This window comes from Pogona vitticeps, chromosome 4, assembly GCF_051106095.1.
Source record: "Pogona vitticeps strain Pit_001003342236 chromosome 4, PviZW2.1, whole genome shotgun sequence".
NCBI lineage: Eukaryota > Metazoa > Chordata > Lepidosauria > Squamata > Agamidae > Pogona > Pogona vitticeps.
The window spans coordinates 32,471,849-32,493,023 of record NC_135786.1 but is presented as its reverse complement, the minus strand read 5'-3'; the positions used below and the strand labels follow the sequence as shown (position 1 = coordinate 32,493,023).

General features: G+C 40.1%; 1 protein-coding gene across 2 annotated transcripts in view; it reads left to right on the top strand.

The window, feature by feature from the left end:
• MAP1LC3A (microtubule associated protein 1 light chain 3 alpha) overlaps positions 1-21,175 on the top strand; it is a 39,515-nt gene that overhangs the window by 10,749 nt on the left and 7,591 nt on the right. For both annotated transcript variants that reach the window (XM_072997010.2, XM_072997009.2), the window contains exon 2: positions 14,633-14,688. In XM_072997010.2, the coding sequence (XP_072853111.1) occupies positions 14,633-14,688 (56 nt within the window). The remainder of the gene's footprint in view (positions 1-14,632; positions 14,689-21,175) is intronic.

The following is a 21,175-nucleotide window of genomic DNA, read 5'->3' as shown; positions in this document are numbered from 1 at the left end:
ATCCCCTCCAGTAAGCTTGGCCACCAGACATGCTAACTGGGAAATTCTTGGAACTGTGGTCCAATAGATCAGCTTTTCCAAGCAGTGGTCAGGTGCTTTCTTGGCATCTGCCCTGCGCAGAGCATATAGCAGTGGGTGGACCTGAAAAACAGCAGCAGCACTCTTGGTAGTCATGAGAAGAAATGTTTACAAAACACTGCTATCTCTCTGTTCTGTCTCTTCATGAATCACAGCCTAGAGCTTGTTGACAGTCATTGCAGAGTTCCTAGAGAGACTCTGTTGCCATTTTTGCAAAACATATCACAGTTTTTGCAATGGATTGCTCGGTGAGTTAAATATCTGGCTGTGGAGCCAGAAGTTGGGAGTTCAGTTCCCCACTGTGCCTCCAAGGGGAAGAGCCAGCCTATGTAGCCTTGAACCAGCTGCACAATCTCAGAGTGTTCCCAGAAGAAGGGAATGGCAAAACACCTCTGAGTATTCTCTACCTAGAAAACCCTGGAAAGGGTTGCCATATGTCAGAATTGACTTGACAGCACAAGATTATTATTTCTTTTTAAACTTTGGTGCTCTCACAGTTTAGAGCTACTTTTTCACAACCCTTTTTAGAGGGAGAGACATTTATGGAAGGATTTTGGATGTAGTCTCTAATTCCTGTTAGGTTTTCTTTGTTTCCGCCCTTAAATATTGGCCCTGTTAACTTGTCTTTGTCTTCTACAATGAGTCTATAATGATGGCATTGACTCCCCTCCATTTTAATACATTGCAAATTACAATATCATCCAGAGAAGTGCAGAGGTATAAACTAAGAAAAATAATTTTTGATAGAAACTCAAGAATGTACAATTGAGCTTTTTAAAAAAGGAGGAAGATGTGGAAGGGATAAGCAGTAAAACATTCAATTTTTCAGATGCTGTTATGTACAAAATTATTACAGATAGCTTTGTTCATCTCACAACTTTGTCTACCGCTCAGAGTGGTCGCATAGACCAGATGGGTGGGATACAAATCAAATAAATAAATAAATAAATAAATAAATAAATAAATAAATAAATAAACTTATTTTATTTTTAATTATAGAGGCCTAAATCCAGGTGGTAGTTCCAAGTAGATCCAATGACTCGCCAAAATATACATAACTATTTTCCGCAATTGATTCAGTGGGTCTACTTTAGTTGAATTGATAGGAGATTATGGGAATTGTAGATGAAACTAACAATTTGATTTAGGCCAAACTAATCAAATACAGAGCCCACTTAAACATGTTATGGGATTAAGCATGTTCATGCTTAATCCCATAATAAAATCATTACCCCTAGCTGCAGAAAAAGTCTAACATGGGATCTGATGCATACAATGCACTTGGGGGGCGTGGGGGGAGGCTTTTGAATTCACTGCAGCTTACTTGTGGATAGCCGGGTGCAAGATTGCATTGCAACTGTGTATAACTGAATTCATTTGCACTTGACCCATGCTATATTTTCCTCAGTTTTTCCTGTTAGTTTACTAAATCCAAATGTTACATCCCATCTTCTGATCTTAAACAGGATCCTTACTGTAGATCACTATCAATCAAATAAAAATAAGAATTAATTCAAATTGTAAAGTTTTACTGCAGCCGAAAATAAGACTGGGATATGAACCAGTTCCTTGGTGGAAGTTTAAGATGAAAAACAGAGATGAACTTTAATGACCTTCCAGCTCAAGATGAACTTGAGATGAAAACCAGAAAATAATGTTGCTTGGTGTAATTTAATTATGTGCTCCCAGGGAATGGGCTAAGTGTGCCTGACGCAGCCACCTTGCTGAACCCAGGCAAATCTGCCTCTGTGTCTGCTGTGATGGGACACCAATTACAAACAAATGAACCAAAGACAAAATTATAGAGAAAGAGATGGCTAATCAGGCTTGTCAAACAGGAATCCAGATGCTGTCCCAACAAATATCCTGCATACTCACGCAGCCTTGGCTGGTGGTGTTACATGGAGCTGATGGGCTCATAACAGACAAAAGCATGCATGTATATTTGCATAACGTCTCCATCAGTTTTCTATCCCCGTGGCCTTCCATGGGCTCCATCAGAATGCAAAAGTGTGGGGGAGGGGAGAGAAAAATCTTATTCCTATTCTTTATTCTTCCCTCCATTTCCTTCTGGCTACATTTTTAAACAGTTTCTCTGCTTACTTTCACACGGTATGACACTTGGGGCAGGGATTTATTAAACCTTTCCTTTGGTACTATTTAAATAAATGAAGTGTATTATAAAATATTTAAGTAATTATATCTGTGCAGGTACAAGATGGACTGACTCCTTAAAAGGAAGCTACAGGCTCATTCATTGGATCATCGTAAGTTGTCACGACTTGTCGTCACATAACAAAAACAACAACACTTGTGTAAGGTCTAAATTGGCCCTTGAAAATTGAGTCCCTATGTTGCAAACATACGGCCTACTTGGAAAACTGACCAGCATCGTGCCGTTCATAGCTGCAGCTATTTTTCTGGGCCACTTACCCTTGATTCATGCTGATTTTGTTGCTGAGGCAGCAACATTCATATAGCTGTGCATAATTTTAATTACAGTTCTTATCCATGTCACACAAGAGCATGGTATCCTATGAGATGATCTTAATAAGATAGCAACTTTTTAGTATTAATATGACACTCTCTCTGAGTTCTCAAAGCACTGCATGTCCATCTCAGTAGTCTTTCTGATATCACAGTATTGCAGGCCTTTTTCAAACATTATACTCAGAATCAAGATAGAGTTTGTACCATGGTAGGGATAAGGGTGTGCACATGAGCAGCACAACAAAGGTCTTTGTTCACAGCGAAGGTCTGCAGTAGCACAATTGTGGGACATACTACACCAGAATACAGACAGAATTCTGGCTCCTGGAATTCACAGAGACTGGTGAAACTTTAGGAAGAAAAACCTCCAGAACATGGCCAAACAGCCCGAAAAACCCACAACAACTATTGTAGCTAATAGCCTCTGTAAATTGGGATCTTGCTGCCTCACACTTCAGTCTCATAACTTCTTTGTTCCCTGAAGACAATAGAGATTACTTTTTCATCTTCAGATAAGCAACATATAGAGATTATTGTTCACAGAGAGTGAAAATGGGTTTAATGTACTATTTCAGAGTACCATAACACAGTGATGTTGCTTAGTGTAATAAATTACACTAGTGGGCTCATTGTATTAGTGTGGATTTGGTGAGTCAACTCCTCCATAATTTCTACTAATTCAGATGGGTCTACTCTAACTGCAACTTTGTATAGTATAGTAAGCTACAAGAAGAATAGGCCCATTTGAATCAATGGAATTTATAAAGGACTTGACTCACCCACATTGATTCAGTGGGCCTACTCTAGTGCAATTCACTATGCTAAGCAACAGGAATTTTGCAAATATGGATTGAACTTTTTCTCCTAACTTCCTCTGAGAAGCTTGAATGGGTATGTTTTTTTCCTCTGGAATTCTGTCTTCAGAATCTGATCCCATAATTCTTGTCATGCAGTCAGGTTGGAACAGGGCTGCTGTATCCAGGCCAATAACTTGTTTTTTATAGGAAGGAGCCTGCAGTGACATGTGTGGAATCCTGAAACACTTTCTGAGTGTAAATCCTAGCAAGTTTGCTGAGTAGCAGTCATGGTTCCCATATAGAGGGCTGGCAGCAAATTTTGTAAGCTTAGCATGTGCTGTGTGAACAAGTGCTTTTGTTTAAACATATTAACTCTTAATTCTAGTGTCCAAAGCAATGGGAGAATTGTCACTTTTTCCCCCTTTGCCATAAACAATTTCATGAATCTTAGTGATGATCCCACCATCTCTTTTTACTTACTTACTTACTTACTTACTTACTTACTTACTTACTTACTTACTTACTTACTTACTTACTTACTTACTTACTTACTTACTTACTTGCCACCTTTCTCCCCATAGGGGACCCAAAGCAGCCTTTCCAGTGACTACAGCTGCACATATTATTACAAATGGGGTTGGACCACAAATTTACATAAATGCATTATGATCTGGTCCATTTAATTTTCAGTCCATTTCCTAATAATGGCTCACACAAATTGGCATTTTTCACTGTTGCTTTCCACACCACTTATGTCGGGACTTTTAGTCTGGGTAGGCGGTGTGCTGCATAATCTTTTCCAGTTAATCATCTCCAGTCCAGAGTCTTTCAATGTTTGTTGTAGGAGGACATCAGTTTAACACTTTCTCTTTAAATTTCTTATTGCCATTTTGTTAGCCAGTTTGCAGAGCTCTTGTTGAAGCCTTTCACAGTCTGTCTGGATCCCACAGTCCCGTGTAGCTTGGTATCATGTGCCAATGTGACTACCTTGCTGCTCATTCCTAGCTATAGATCAAGGTGGATAAGAATAAAATATTTTTTAAAATCACATTGATTTAAATCATTATTTAAATTAAAAATAATTTTCTAAATTTAAATAATGAAATATTTTATTTTTTAATTTAAATCAAAACCACCCTGCTATGGTTCGCCTAACATAATATACAGTGTGGTGGCCTACCCTACCATACATACAGTGGAAGACAGTGAATCTGGAAGAATCTGGAAGACAGTGCAGTGAAAAGCTTTAAATACACCCTTTTCTTCTGCTTTCCCTCCCTCCTTTTAGGCATTCCCTAGTCTACATCTAAGTGTAAAGGTAAATATGTTGCAAGGTACTGTTATGGCTCTCTAATGTAACACGTTTCCCTCTGAAAATTGTTGAACTCCGACTCAGGCAACACAGCTAGTGGCCAGGAATGATGGGACGTGTAACCCAGAATCATCTGGATCCTGGGAAGTGTAGGTCTATAGCAACAGTTATAAGCAGCTTATGGCAAGCTTTGAAGTAACTAATTGGGAGGCTACCAATCATTGGAATTGATTGCTGAGGCTGTAAGAATGGAGCGGAAGGCAACTGATTCTTGGACTTCCCAGGGACATAAATGGGTCAGGAACCACAATTCAGTAACCATTAGGAATTCTTTATGTTCCCAGAACTCTTGAATATGGATCCTTCTTAATTATGACCATGTTGCTCATAAGCTTGTGCTGATTTAAAATTGAATGTAAAGACAAGTGTGTGTGGAGAGAACATTAGAAGGGGGCCTGCTGCTGAAGCCAAGAACAAAATGGGACCCCTGGCCCATTCAGTATGTAAGAACTGACTGGGACAGCATTGACACTGCTGAGGTGAAGTCAACATGAGAGCATTATATTATTGATAGACCAGAGTCTCTGAGGGTCCTCTCCCTTCCAGCATCTTACTGCTGCCTCTCAGTAGTACAGCTAGCCCTACCTTCAGCATTATGCTAGTTATGGTGGCCAGAGAGGCCATGTATCATGCAGTTCTCAGTTTTCTAACAAGAGAACACTTTGCTACCTGATATACTTGTATCGACTGTTCCTAATGGTAGGAGCAAAAATCGTGGATTAGAATCATGCCCTCCATGTATGGAGGTCACTACATGTTCTCCAGACCTTCAAATTTTGGAGAATACTATTCACTTGAGAGCGGGAAGGTCTACATGTTTTTAGCTTTGTGTACCTAGGCAATTAAGATGCTGAATATGATGAGTGTAAGGATTGGCACTCACTTGTGTATGTCTGAATGCCTGTACAGAGCTTCTCGTTAATTCTATTTATATATACACACAACGTCTCTCTTCCTGTCCCTCTGTTTACAACCTCTTGGCTTTGAGATTATGCAATCAGCTTTCAGAGATGATCAACAAGAACAAGGGTTTCCAAATGTCTTTGCCACTTGTTATCTTGGGCAATTCACAGGTCACCATGTTCTCTGGAACTGTGAACATGCAATATAATAATCTCTTGCTATTTTCATGATTGGCATTTCCTGGGATGGGGAAAAAGACCTGTGTTTGCCAGTGGTCATTGTTATTTCAATTTGTATTCTTGCTTTGAATATCTGAGCAGGTTGGAGGCTGAATTTGGTTATACCATGGGAAGTGATCATGAAACAAAACCTTTTCATTTCCTTTAAAAGGGTGGGATTCTTCTTGGAAAGCACAAGTGATAAAATTGCAAGCATCTAGTGAGCTATATCAGATCACTGTTTTGTGTAGCATGTAGTTTTGACTTGTTACCTGGCCCTACAGCCTCTTTAAGGGAAGCACAAGTGACATAAAGCCTATATGCAAACCTGCCCTTTCGTAAGGTGTGTGTTCTTCTATTATTTCTTCTGTTGGAAAAGTCATATGTAAGCCACCATGAGTCTGTCTAAAGGGGGGTTTAGAAATTAAATACCTTCCTACCTACTTACTTCAAAAGGAATAGACCATTCTCTCTTGGCAGGCAGGTGAGCATCGATTCTGTTGTTTTAGGGATTAAATTGAAGCTGATGCTGCCTACTTACTTGCCTAACAAAGGGCTGATCTTATTCTTCAAGAGAAATGAACAAGTTGTGAAACATTTTGACTGACCTGAATTGCAGTATGATGTCTACAGCTCATTAACACAAGGGAGGGGATTGTTTCCTGGAGATGCACCTGGCTAGCTTGCTATCATCAAGGCCTAAGGGCAATTTGGCTTAGTGCACTGGCATCTATACTTTTATTTACGTTTCTGTTCCAGCTTCCTTCCAGTGAGCTCAAGGCAGGCATGACTAGGGTGGGAGTGAGCATGCATGACTCTCCTTCTACATTTTATCCTCAGGTACAAACAACTCTGTGAATTAGGTTACATTTAGAGTGTGTGACCAGTCCAAAGTCACCCAGTAAGCATCAAGGCCAAGTAAAGATTTGAACCCAGGTCTCTCAAGTCCTAGTCTTCACATTCGAACCACCACACCAGAAAAAGTGTAGCCAGTATTTATTTATTTATTTAAGTGTAGCCAGTATTTACATGCCTGGGGGCCGTACTGCAATGGATGCAGGAGAATGGGCTGAGGCTGAACCCGGACAAGACGGAGGTTCTGAGGGTGGGTGGCCCTGTGGATGGTGGCTTGGGAAACTCCCTCATGTTTGAGGGGGTGACCCTGGCCGCGAAGAGTGGGGTCCGCAGCCTGGGAGTACACCTGGACCCGATGCTCACCATGGAAACGCAGGTGGCATCAGTAGTCCGCTCTGCCTTTTTCCACCTTTGGCGGATTGCCCAGTTGCGACCTTACCTAGACACGGGGGCGCTCACTGCCTTAGTACATGCGCTCGTAATCTCTAGATTAGACTACTGTAACGCGCTCTACGTGGGGCTCCCTTTGAAGCTGATGCGGAAACTTCAGGTGGTGCAGAATGCGGCGGCCAGACTCCTCACTGGAGTGAGAAAATACCAACATATCTCTCCTACTCTGGCCATGCTGCATTGGCTGTCCATCCATTTCCGCATTGACTTCAAAGTGTTAATGCTTACATATAAGGCCCTAAACGGTTTAGGACCTCGATACTTGACAGAATGCCTGCTTCCACCTAGATCTACTCGGATCACCCGCATGAGCCAGGAGGTGAGGCTGAGGAGCCTAACGACGAGGGAGGCCCGGAAAGAAAGGACACGAAACCAGGCCTTCTCGGTTGTGGCTCCTCGCCTCTGGAACAATCTCCCTCCTAAGATCTGCGTGGCCCCCACTTTGGACACTTTTAAAAGTCAATTAAAAACATGGCTATACATTCAGGCCTTCCCTCCAGTTAATATCTGACTTTTCTGTTTATTCTCTCTTTATGTATTTTCTATTCTGTTGTTGTATTCTGTTTATTACAATATGATTTATGTAATTGTTTGTGTTTTTTGTATTATTTCACTGTTTTTACTATATTGGAAGCCGCCTAGAGTGGTCTTTTAGACCAGATGGGCGGGGTATAAGTCAAATAAATAAATAAATAAATAAATAAAATTGACCATTGCACAACCCAGAGATCACCCCCATTGTTTTCAGTGGGACTTATACTTACATAACAATTGTATTGCTCACGTAGGAGAATTCTGCACATCCAAAATGAGTAGGATTCTAGCCAATACCTGGTATTAGGTCTGTAAGATTGGTGCTCAGTGGGCAGATAATTATTTGTTTGAATGGACTTGGTGTTTTTTCAGCAATGCTGTATCTGCAGATCTGCCTCAGTGGCTGACTAGATCTTAAGGTTTGGAGGTACTTTTATTTCAGTGCTGCATGTGCACAGAGGAAAATGAAAGCCATAAATGCAAAGGGGCATGTTCTGAGGATTATCAAAGCAGTGCTTAATGCTTGCTTTTGTTTATGGGAATTGTCACACACACCCAGTTCCCCTGTTTGTTCTTCCACACAACCCAGGTTCACTTTTCGGTATGACATTTACTTTTCAGCCCTTTCCCCTGCCACCAGAGGAGTTATTCCTCACTATATCAAATATGAATATTAAATCAATGTTATTCCATAAAACAATGTTTATTTAAGTGTTTATAAGTAAATCATATAAAGTAAATTATGGATGGTCGTATTTTATTCATTCAGTCAACTGCTTTGGTAACATATTTGCTTAGGTAGAATCATGTTAATCAAGGTATTTATTCATTTCTTATCTTGTTTTCTATCTCTCTATTCTTCTCTAACACGATTGGTCCTAACTGCCTAAACTGCTTCTAATATCCTTAACTGAAGTCCCTAACTCTAACTCATATCCCTAATTCATCCCTAACTGATCTTTAACTGTCTTCCATTCCTCTTATACAGTGACGCCTCGCTTCGCGACGTTAATCCGTGCAGGAAAAAACGTTGCTAAGCGATTTCATCGCTAAACAGATTTAAAAAGCCCATAGAAACGCATTAAAACGCCATTAATGCGTTCCTATGGGCTTAAAAACTAACCTTAAGCGAAAATCCTCCATAGGGGCAGCCATTTTCGGTGCCTCTAAAGCGAGGCAACACAGCGGGTGGCCATTTTGTTTTTCCGGTGGCCATTTTGCAACCGCTGATCAGCTGGCTGAAAATGGGGGCTTTGCGATAATCGCTTCCCCACGATCATCGCAAAGCGAATATTCCCCATAGGGACCATCGCTAAGCGATCGCTTTTGCAATCACTTAAACCCCATCGCTAAGCGATTTCTTCGCTATGCGGAGTGATCGCTAAGCGAGGCACCACTGTATATCCTTAGTTCTGCCTCTTCTGTTCAACCATTGGTTGATATATCAAGGTTCTATTGTGATGGACAGGAGTGGTTATTGACCTGTCCGTCACAGGAATGTAGCTACTCCATATGGCTATAGGTCATTTTGTGAATTGTTTTACCTCAAAGACCAACTTACCATTGTCATATGGATCTTGGACAGAATTTTGGCGGGAATTGGAAAGCCCCCTTCATTTTTCCTCCAAGTTCTGATCTCTAGTTAAAACACAGCAGACTTAGATTCCTCACATAGTTAATCTGTAAGAGGAATGATGCACATATAGATCCCATTCTCCCCTCACCTCTTTCTTCCAGGCTTATGACTGTGTGATCCTGTCCGGCAGCTTTTTTCAGGCCAGTTATATTGCATGAAATGTGAAATATAACAGTTGGGAGCCTGTCTTTTTTATTCAAGGAAACCTGACATAACTGTGGTAAAGTGAAAGTTCATGGAACTGAAGGAAGCTGTCTTCTCTAGATCAGTGGTTCCCAACCTAGGGAAACCCAGATGTTCTTGGACTGCAATTCCCATGAACCTTCACCAGCAGCTGTGCTGGCCAAGGTTTCTGGGAATTACATTCCAACAATATCTGGGTTACCCAAGGTTGGGAACAACTGCTGTAGATTTAGGTCACCCTGGATCTCCCTTTCTACACCCCACTCTACTTGAAGAGGAGGACTTCTGATCTCCTTGAAGTGCTCAAGAAGGATGCTAACATCCACACACTGACTGGGGAGAACCCTTCTCCTTGGTTTTGGTATTTGGAAATGTGAAATCAGCCTTGTTTTATGATTTGCAAGCAAACAAAACCCTCTAGCCATGATTATGGAGAAAGATTTAAAATTAACTTGACCTTTTAATGCTTTTTAGCTCTCTGATGCTCATATGTTCCCTAACTAAACCTTCCCTGTCATTTAAATATTTGTAGTAAATTGTTCTCTGCAGCCTTTTTAAAAAAAGAGTCAAGAAATCTCTTGACATAATAAATTCTAACCTTGTAAAAGAAAGAAATTTCCTTACTTCTACTCTATCCATTAATTCGGAAATACCTGGAGTGACTATCCAGAAGCAATAGCCTTTGCTGGCAGAAAAATTATCTTGAGCCAGATGATTGCCAGCTTTTTATATTTGTAGCTTATGCACAAGAATGTGTTCCAGAATGCTTTGATCTCCCCCACCTTTTTTTTCTTTTTAGATTTCTCCATTTGCAAAAATGTTCAGTTAAGTTGATGCTTTGGAAATAAAGACACTACTTACAAGTCCTTATCTGTTAAAAAATGACCTTCTGTGTTGATTGCAATAAGCCTCTGCCTTACTTCCTGGGAAGCATCTTCTTACCTGAGAGCAAGTAAATGATAGCTGGTACAAAGCAAAGTTAATGTACTATCTGCTACTAACAATGAAACCCCTGTGGAAACAGAATTCTGATCTGTTTCCTGTCACCTTCAAGGGTTAACCTATTAAGAAACAGGTGTGTGACTGTGTTGGTTTGATGGGGAGGCGGGGTGGAGGCAAAGGTTGCATTTACCCTACGGGAATTAATCATCAGTCAAGTGCAGCCGTCTTCCAGCAGTGTCCAACTTGATGTTTGTGATTACTTTAGTGACTGATGATCATCATCATCATGTGCCATCAAGACAATTCTGACTCATGGTGACCTTTTTTCCCTATGTTTTCCAGGTAGATAATACTCAAAAGTGGTTTATCATTCCCTTCTTGGGGTGCTCTGGGGCTGTACAGCTCGCCCAAGGCCACACAAGCTGGCTCCATTCACAGGAGGTCCGGTGGAGACTTGAACTCCACTGCCAGATATCTAAGTCACTAGTGTGTGCATGTGTGTATGCATGCATAAAATTTCATTATGCCAAAAACATATGGAAGAGCAGTACAACACACACATTACATAGACAGCAGGAAAGGACACACAATAGGCATAGAGGTACAGTGATAACATCAGTATTTGTGTGCAAGCTTAAAGAACAGCTATCCATATGAAGTTATTGTTTATACACAGCATTAGGTAGTTGAACGTACATAAGGTTGCCTGAAGGAAAACTAGTAATCCTTAGTATTAGTACAGGAAGGGTACTCATGGTTTCCAACATCCTGGCAAAGAGGGAGTGGCTGGTTTTGTTTTTTGTTTGTTTTTTCCAAGCAGGCTGGACTTGGCACAGCACCCTCTGGTGAGAGATGATGTCACACTCTTTCCTCATAAAGGCTCACACACCTTCCTCAACTGCATTCTTTCTCTTTTCCCCTTTCTTCCTCCCCCACCATTTCCATCCTTCTCTCCATGCAAGTGCTTGTCCAAAAACTGAAATTCAAAAATAGCATCTGTTGTATTCCTGTCTGTATAAAATTCTTCCCCATTAATCCTCATTGCATGTGTTGGTCCCCTGAATTAGCCTACCATTTTTGTTACTTTAAAGGATATTGTTGTCTTAACGAAAGTCAAGTTAACTTCTATACAAGGAAGGGGTCACCTTCTTGTCTTTTTCCTTGGGCAGCAAAGCATCTTGATCAGCTGCTGTTGGAATGAAGGAGCAGTTGGATTAAGGGGGAAACACGCTTCATTTGAAAGAACATCACAAGTTCCTAATAGTAAAGATTTGAACCCATTCAATGGGTTTACCAAATGGCTTATTATACTATAAGGCTTCAGCATTGAGTTGGATAAAGGAATGGATTATGCTGGAAGATCAAAGACTTTAAAAATTAGAAGGACATGATTTAAGACTAGGAGGGCATGCATATATATGGTTGTTGTTGTTGTTTAGTCGTTAAGTCGTGTCCGACTCTTCGTGACCCCATGGACCAAAGCATGCCAGGCCCTCCTGTCTTCCACTGTCTCCCAGAGTTGTGTCAAATTCATGTTGGTTGCTTCGATGACACTGTCCAACCATTTCATCCTCTGTGGTCCCCTTCTCCTCTTGCCTTTACACTTTCCCAACATCAAGGTCTTTTCCAAGGAGTCTTCTCTTCTCATGAGATGGCCAAAGTATTGGAGCCTCAGCTTCAGGACCTGTCCTTCCAGTGAGCACTCAGGGTTGATTTCCTTTAGAATGGATAGGTTTGTTCTCCTTGCAGTCCAGGGGACTCTCAAGAGCCTCCTCCAGCACCACAATTCAAAAGCATCAATTCTTCGCCAGTCAGCTTTCTTTATGGTCCACCAAGAAATAATGTTTAAACCAGAAATATTTTTATTGAATATAATTCCAGAAATTGTTGATAAAAAAACCAAATATATGTTGTTGCACATATTAACAGCAGCAAGGCTGATCTGGGCCCAGAGGTGGAAAACGCAAGAAACTCTGAAGAAAGAGGATTTACTTAAAAACTTACTAGATATTGCTGAAATGGATAGCTTATCAGAGATACTACATGAGAACTCAAGAATATATATTAAGGAAAGTTGGAAAATGTTTTACGACTGGGCCCATAAACAGATATGAGCAGATAATGTATTAGAGATTATCACATCAAAGTCATGAAGTCAAGATCTTTTTAGATACTGTATGAAAGCTGATGCACCCCTGTTTATATGTTTCGTGTTTTGTTAATCCTGTTGTTTTCCTTCCTCTGTTGTTGTGTTGTATAGTTGTTTGGTAATACTGTAGTTAATAAAATAAAATTACACCCCCCCCAAAAAATACTAAAATTTGAACCCAGGTCTCTCAAGTCCTAGTCTTCACATTTGAACCACCACACCAGAAAAAAGTGTAGCCAGTATTTTATTGAGAATAGTGCTCAACCTGCAGTGGTGTGCAATCTCCAGCTTGACCATTGCACGATGGTCTCTTGAGACCATTGAAATCTCTTGAGATAAATAAATACCTGTAGCCATTTTAGTATCACTCTGAAATAATCTGGAAAACATTGAAAAATATAACCTTGTGATGCTCTGTTTTAACTGTTCTTAAGGGTCCCAGCTCCTGGTCTATCTGGAGGCTCTTACCAGAGCTTGGAAATGTTATGGGGTTTTTTGACATTACAGTATAGATCCCAAAATCCCCTGGCCAACATGACCAGTGCCATGGGTGAAGGGCATACTTCAAAAAGGAAACATTTCCAAATCCCAGCTATTTCATGTAGTATACAAAGAGAAATTAGGTTTACTATACTAAGCGAACGCAGAGTGGCATCCATTCATGGTAAGGATGACTGTGTAATTTCATGTGTTTTCAAATATATGCTGCTTTCACACTTTGCAGTTTTAGATGTCTGCTTGAAATGTCTTGGGCATACGCCTGGAAAGCAGAAGGTTGCAAAACGGTTCTGTCATCCTGTTTACTTGCTGATTTCCAGTTCTTGTTTTTGTATTTTATTGACTGTAAGCTGCTTTGACTGATTGATAAGTGATGTAAAATGTTGTCAACGGTATTAAGACTATGAGCGATAGACTGCTTGAACAAACACATCCCTTTGTTTCAAAGTTTTGTCTTTTCTCTTGAATGCTTTATTGGTGAACTAGCATTGCAAATGGTTGGTTATTATGGCTTCACCATTACCAGCGTGGATAATGGCCAGTTTAGTTTTATTTTTTGTTTGTTTACATTTCTGTCCCGCCCAACTAGTAGTGGAGCCACTAATCTGGCACGCTATACATGTAGGTCAGTATACGTTTCTGTCTTATTGTTATTAATGCACAGTTTCCCCAACCTCTTCACCTCCAGATCTGTTGGACTACAACTCCCATAATCCCATATACATCTCTGCTGGCTGTGAGATTTATGTTAGTTGTAGTCTAACACTTCTTGAAAGAAAAGTGGTTTGGTGAAGGCTCCTGTAGCAACTCTGTGCTTTGTTAATCTGAACTGGACTTAATGAAGTTCCGCCTTTTGAGGAGGTGGGGTCACATACATATGTAAATGACCTAGGGATCAGATGATAGGGAGCTGTAGGTTCGAAAGTTCAGGGTAAAACTAGATCTTGAGAAGTAGAAAAGTATGGACAGGGGTATCCATAGGCAAAGGAGCTGATGACCTCCTTTTAAAAAAAGAGAAGTAGGGGAGTTAGAGGCCAAGAGCATCTACAAATTGTTACAGGACTGCCTACTCCTTTCTGGACAGAGTCTGTATTTAGGCTGGAAACACTCTGTGATGGATGTTGGGCACCTATTTATGATGGCTATAATTTGAAAGAAGCCGTATCAGCCTACTGTAGGTGATTATTCTAAAAACTACTTATTCAGACTCTCCATGCATTGCTTCCTTGTATGGAGGGAGAACATGATGAATAACTGAGAAGAGCTTATATCTAAAGTGTTTAGAGCTCTTGTAGAAACGTGCTGCTATATAAATACTATATATTATCATTTATTAGTACAGTATTTCTGTTACATTCATACCCATTTGGCATTATTTGTGTGATTTCGATTGCAAACGTCTCTGGTTAAATTTTTTTTGAAAAAAATCAGCATCATCAAAAAGCACTTTCTTAGGACTTCCAGAGGACTGAAGAATGAAAGGAAAGTATTTCAAATTCCTAAATCTACTGTTTTTCATTTTCACAGCGGATCGTTGTAAAGAAGTGCAGCAGATCCGAGAACAGCACCCAAACAAAATCCCAGTGAGTAAAGAGCGTTGTGTGTATTTTTAAATTACCTTTTATAGATGTTTGGACATCTTGCTAAGGACCTTTGGACTTTATATCTAAGAGTAACCTTCCTGGGAAAAACCATCTTGCCATAAACTTTTGGACTTGAAGTTCTTCACACTGGTAGAAACCTGATGAACTGGTTTTTTTGATCCACAAAAGCTTATGTACTGTTTTATGATTTTTTGGGTGATCTGTAAAGGTATTGCCTATTTTTGCATTTGTATTTATTGGACACTTTCTGTGGTCTGTATGCTGTACTGAGGACCTTATAGACCGGCCTGCTAACATTACTTACCCTTTTGTTACCTTGACTGTTTGTTCATCCACTTCTTTTAACTATTGGATACTACTTCATAGGATATTGTGTAGTTGCTCTGCAACAGGGGGTGGGCAGGATGCATGCTTGCTGTATCTACTTTCTGTTTTTACTAGGATCCCCAAAACTCATCAACTGGGAAATTCATTAACTGCAAAGATCTGAGTATCAAAATTGAATAGCGCTTTTAATCCTTACATTCCTGACTACCCTCCTCCCCAAATTCCTTTACTTCAGCCAGCATAGTTGAAGATGGGGATATCATTGTTATTTTTTAAACAATTAAGAAAAATATTTGTTTAACTACTGCATAACATCCAACTATCACTAGGTAAATGTAGTTCTATTGTTTCCTTGCCTAAATCATACAATACAAATGTGTGTGACACTTTTGTTCTGAGTTCTTGCATTCTTCTCACCTTAGCTTAGGTGTTTTCTGCTCTGGATAAGTATGCCTGAGTGTGGGGGGAGGGTATGTCCACTAAGGCAGTGGTCCCCAACCTTGGGCCTCCAGATGTTCTTGGACTACAACTCCCAGAAGCCTTCACCACTACCTCTGCTGGCCAGGATTTCAGGGAGTTGTAGTCCAAGAACATCTGGAGGCCCAAGGCTGGGGACCACTGCACTAAAGGATGGATCTCAGAGACAGGTTGGCTCCTTCATGGCATTCAGTGCCCTTTACCAGGCTGTGCCTTGGGACAAGTAAAGACAAAAATCAAAGCATTTGTTTTTGGATGGGCCCTTTAATTTGACTGGGCCCATGTCAGCATCCAGCCTTGCAAGTATCCTGCCAGCCTGTGTGGTTCACAACCAATAAGAAGCACTACAAATAAAGTCACCTATTAACTTGGAAACTAAGGATACGCCCCTTATGTCACCTGTGGCTTGAAGTTCTCTTTTTATGCTCATCACATTCTGTTCAGCTCTTTGTTTTGATTTTTGGAGAAATTTTTTTTTGGTGGTGGTCATAGCCAAAGAGTTTCATAAAGAGTTGTAATTGGGATATTATCAGTTGTATCTCCCTGGTTAGTTATCGTTACCTGGTTAGCTATCATAACCATGGTATTAACCTGGAAGTAGTCATGTGAATACCAAAGAGAAATAGGTGTGTCTTGGGAAACAAATATCTCAGCACACAAACATTATTGCAAGCCCAAAGAATGTCTGGTACTCTGCCTGCTGAGGGACAGACTTGGAGAGCCTAAACTGGAGGATATTAGCTTCACATGGCAGAGGCTCTCTGGGACACTGTCTTCTAAACAAGTGAAAAACAGGGTGCATGGAGCTCCACTGAGGGCATTTTTACTGCCCCTTATCCCCCCTGCAAGCTCATGAAAGAGTTTTTTTTCCTTTTTTAAAGAACCAGCAATTACTGTTTTGTTTTTAATTGTGGGCCATTTGAGGGTCTGATGTCACTCAGGAGCCATACTTTGGGCAACCATATATATGTTTCCTAAGACCGACAAAGTTGCTCACCTTCTCAATAATGTGATTATAACTTCCACCTTGGTAATAAGGTATTGTAAATGAATTTGATGAATTATAGTCCAATTGATGGATTATAACTTTAGGTATGAGTCACAATCTATGGGAATTGTTAAATAATATAAGCAGTGTAGTGAGGTTCTCTGCTGCTTTCATACATCTTCACTGACTCAGCATATGCAGTAGTGTTTACATTATACGTACTCATGTTCCCTACGGCAAATATTATAGATGTCTGTTGTATTTATCTGGGGGGTATGGGTGGGTGGATAAAGGAGTATAATCATACACTCCCCAAACTCTTGAACAGAGACGCGAGAGAGGTGGTTAACACATGGCCAATGGATGCCTCCCCCCCCAATTTATGCAGCACCTGGTATATACCCTTCTGCTTCCTGTCACCAGTAACTTTCACTTTCAGAGAAGAAGGAGACAGTCTTACTCATTTGTGTGCAAGGCTTTATGGTGCAGGGGGGCATTTTGACATTTCTTGTGATCTGAGAATTGCTGCAGTTGTTAAGTTTTTGCCAAACCTGCTGTTGCAGCAAGAATTTTGGTGGGAATCTCTAAAAGGGAATTAGCAAAAATCATGGAAAGTAATGCTGTCCATGACTGTTAGTCCTGCTGCCTCCTTTCTTCCTCCGAACACCAGCTGCTGCTGAGGAGCAAAATCAGTAGGGGATTATTGCTGTCAAGCATCCTTTACATAAGGAACTGGTGTGTCACTGTGTTAAAGAAGAAGATGAATCAGACAGACTTCTAGCTTTCATCTTATTATTTTTTAAATAGTATGTTTATTGATCTTGTAGGCTGCTTCATGTTTTTTTTTAACATGGAAATATAAGATATTTTTCTTTAATATTCCTTAATTCCTAGTTCACAGAGGCAATATATTTTTTCTCTCAACAGATATTTTCTCTCACCTGTCTTCACTTAAAAGTCTCTCTCACTAGAGTCCTTTGCCTGTGTTATCATTGGTCTGCGTAGGATGAACAATATTCTTATGGGCACACTGAGTTTTTCTGGTATATAATCTGTGCTGTCAGCTGCTTATTTTGGAATGGAACAGGGACAGCTACTGTTTCGAGAATGAGCCAAGCTCTGCTTTAGTGACCAGCTTGCTAAGAGGGCGAGTCAGGGAGAAATATTTCCTTCTATAATCTTCTATGGCTGTCCCACCTGAAACATTTTATTTTTATTGCCATCTTTCTCTAAAACAGGCACGGAAGGCAGCCCAGACAAACTTGTGTTTCAGATAGTGTGGAACCAAGCCATAGAGGGCTTTATAGGTCACAGCCTGCACTTTGAATTGTTCCAGGAAATACAGCAATAGCCAGTAAAGTGTATGTCATCCATCGATCAAAGCTGTTTCTGTCCCATACCTAGGCCTGAAGCCAGATAGAAATCGGTTTGGATGTCATTGTCATCCAACGATCTCCAGCACCTCGCCCAAGAATACAGTATTGGACACTGGTTGTAATTGCCTAGTTATGGTAGGGGTTCAGGGTGGGCTTCCTCGATAGTGTTGTTACAAGTACTGTATCTCTATCAAGAATGCAGAGATCCTACTCTTAAAGAGAGGCATTTACCACTTCGCTCACCTATTCAGCATAGTGATTCCAAAACTTGAGTAGACCAGATATTCCTAGACTGCAACTCCCAGAAAGCCTAGCCAGCACAGTAGCGCTGAAGGCTTCTGGGAGTTGCAGTCCAAGAACATCTGGGTTGCCCAAGATTGAGAACCTCTATTGTAATGAGCCAGGAAGATCAAGGGACCAGCCTATATGTGATGGCTGTCACCAGCCCTGAGGTAGTTCAACTATTTTGTTTCAGGGGAGCAAAAGTAGCCTTCTCCAGGCTGGTGTCCTCCAGATGTTTTGGATTTCAACTCCCATTAACCCCAGTCAGCATGGCTATTGGGCAGGAGGTTAGTAACCTCTGTATCTTGCTGTTACCTGGGTACGGAAAGTTAAATTAAAGACTTAGTGGCTGGCTTGTGCGTACTGTGTGTTCAAAACAACAATAGCAATTTCTGTACTAAGAAAAGGGACTGAATTCTGCCACTTTACAAATCAAGTAAATTTTCAAGACTCATGGTCACTCTGAGATACTTGGGTATGTCTGAGCATGTACAGAAAGTCTTTCAGTGGCTCACATCTGTGATAAGATGTAGGGAGATTTCAAAGCCCTGCAATATCTGTCCTTCAAAAGTGTGCGACAGTCCTGCATGATACTGTCTTGTTTGCAGGAATAACAATAGCAGTCTTGTCACCTGTCTTGCAATGTCCCTCCTGGTAAACCTGGATAAGAGACTTTCGATTTGTATACTGACATGTGCTAAAGGCTTTTGCTTTGCACATTTCAGGATGGAGATATGAATTTGCATTTCCACTTATCAGTAGACGCATCACTATGAAATCAAAATACAACACATGCATCAAGAGGTACAGTACAAGAAGAAAATAGCATGTGGATAAGATAAAAACATCTTGCTTATTTTCATTTGATTGGTAGCAAAAAGGGAGTCCTATCTAGAAATCTGCCAAGGACACTTATTACAAATGCTCCATTAGCATCTTTATTTCTAATGCACAAACAAGCAAACAAAAATCAGTCATGTAATTCAAACTGATCAAGACTTTTTCCCACTCTCACACCTCCCTTTCAAATAGTCTGCATTAAAGCCTTTTGTAGATGTCCCCATTTTATAGGAAGTGTTTGTTTGTTTGAAGAAGTCGGTCAAAGCATTTAGGAATAATTGTTCTTTCTCATCTTCCACAGTCAAGACTAGCAGTAGTTCATTCCTAGGCATCAACATACAAATCAAGTTTGGCTTGACCACACAAACCCTCTTGTGGCTGAAACGAAGATTCTTACGGTACATTGAAGACTAACAAATGTATTGTATCGTCAGCCTCAGCCGCCTAGAGTGGTCCATTGGTCCAGATAGGGGGGGACAAATCAAATCAAATCAAATCAAATAAATAAATAAATAAATAAATAAATAAATAAATAATATTAATAGTATTAGTATTAGTATTAGTATTAGTATTAGTATTAGTATTATTAATAGTATTAATATTATTAATAATATTATTAATAATAGTTGGCTAGGCTCAAATCAACTTGTGCACAACCCATATTTGTTTTAACTGATCCTTTCTGAACAGCAAAAATTGCAGATGTATTCCATCCCACCTCAGGTCAGAAACACAGCAGAGGGTAAGGAGTTAAAATCCCTACCACCTCATTCTTGGATCCCAATCTGTCTGCTGTGTCTTAAAAATAACATTACATTTGCTACATACTTTATGCTGCTCATAAACACAGCTGCTGTTCCGCAGAAGAGCTTTCGGTTTATTTAAAAGGAAATAGCTGGGTCCCTCCACGTTCATCTTTCCAGAACCCTACCTGGAAATGTGGCAGCCTAATCTCAGGAGAAATGCTGCCATCAGCCTGCATGTCTTTAGTTGTACATATGTATGCACAGAAATCAAAATAATTAATTTTGTAGTAAAATAAAACATGAGCATGGAAAGAGGTGTAGATCTGTACTCCACCGTGGCCCCTAACATTTGAAATGCATGTTTGCCTATATCAAACGGAGAGTGTGGTTGTAAAAATACAGAACCCAGAAATTCACCGTAAGTTTTCTACTGTTCAGCTGCAAATTATTTTGGCCTCTCTCACTGATACTGGTACTCTGCTCCCAAACATATTACTTAGAAATATTATTTATAGTACATGAAAAATATTTATTTGTTCGTTTATTTTAAATATATTTATTCCACTTCCCTCCTTCAAAAGGGACCCAAGACAGCTTACATCATTAAAAACACAATATTAAAAGATTAAAAACAGTAAATTATTCAAATATTTTAGAAATAATCATTATATTAAAAATGATAGATAAAAGCATTACTAAAACAGATTTAAAAGCAACAAAAACACAAACCATCTCATTTTAAAACCTCTCTTAGACAGCTAAGGAAAAGCCTGCCTGAAGAGAAAGGTCTTCACCAGCTTTTGGAAGGACAGCAAAGATGGGGCCAGCCTGGCCTCCCATGGGAAAGAGTTCATATGTACTTTTTGCTATCAAGCCACAAACGTATGGTGACCCTGTTAGGCTTTCTGAGGTATGTGAGACATCTAAAGAGTGGTTTCACCAATATTACCTCCAAGTGAGTTCCCATGGCTTAGCAGACATTTGAACCCAGGTTTCCTGAGTCCTAGTCTGACATTCTATCTACTACATCATACTGGCTCTAGAAGAAATCTATTTTGAGATGAGAGAGTACCAAGGTATTTTCAGGATGTTTTCAGCTACAAAGAGTACTGTTGAGGACATGTGTCTTGCCATGCAGGTCACACCCCAGTCTTTAGACAGTGTTTTGGTTCAAAGTAAATATGACAACCTCTGATGTTTACTTCTTTTTCATCTACAAGTTTTTCCTCATTGTGTTTGCTAAATAGGTTGTGTATTGGGTTGTTCCAAGAGGACCTCCAAAAAGACTTCGATAATAAAAGATGAAATGTAGAGTGAAAGAATCGGACTCAGGACTTCAGTCCACATTTCATTTATTCAGTGGTAATTATGCAAAAAAAAATTACCTATCAGCTTCCAAAAAACTATGGGAACATAGGTAGAGAATGTGT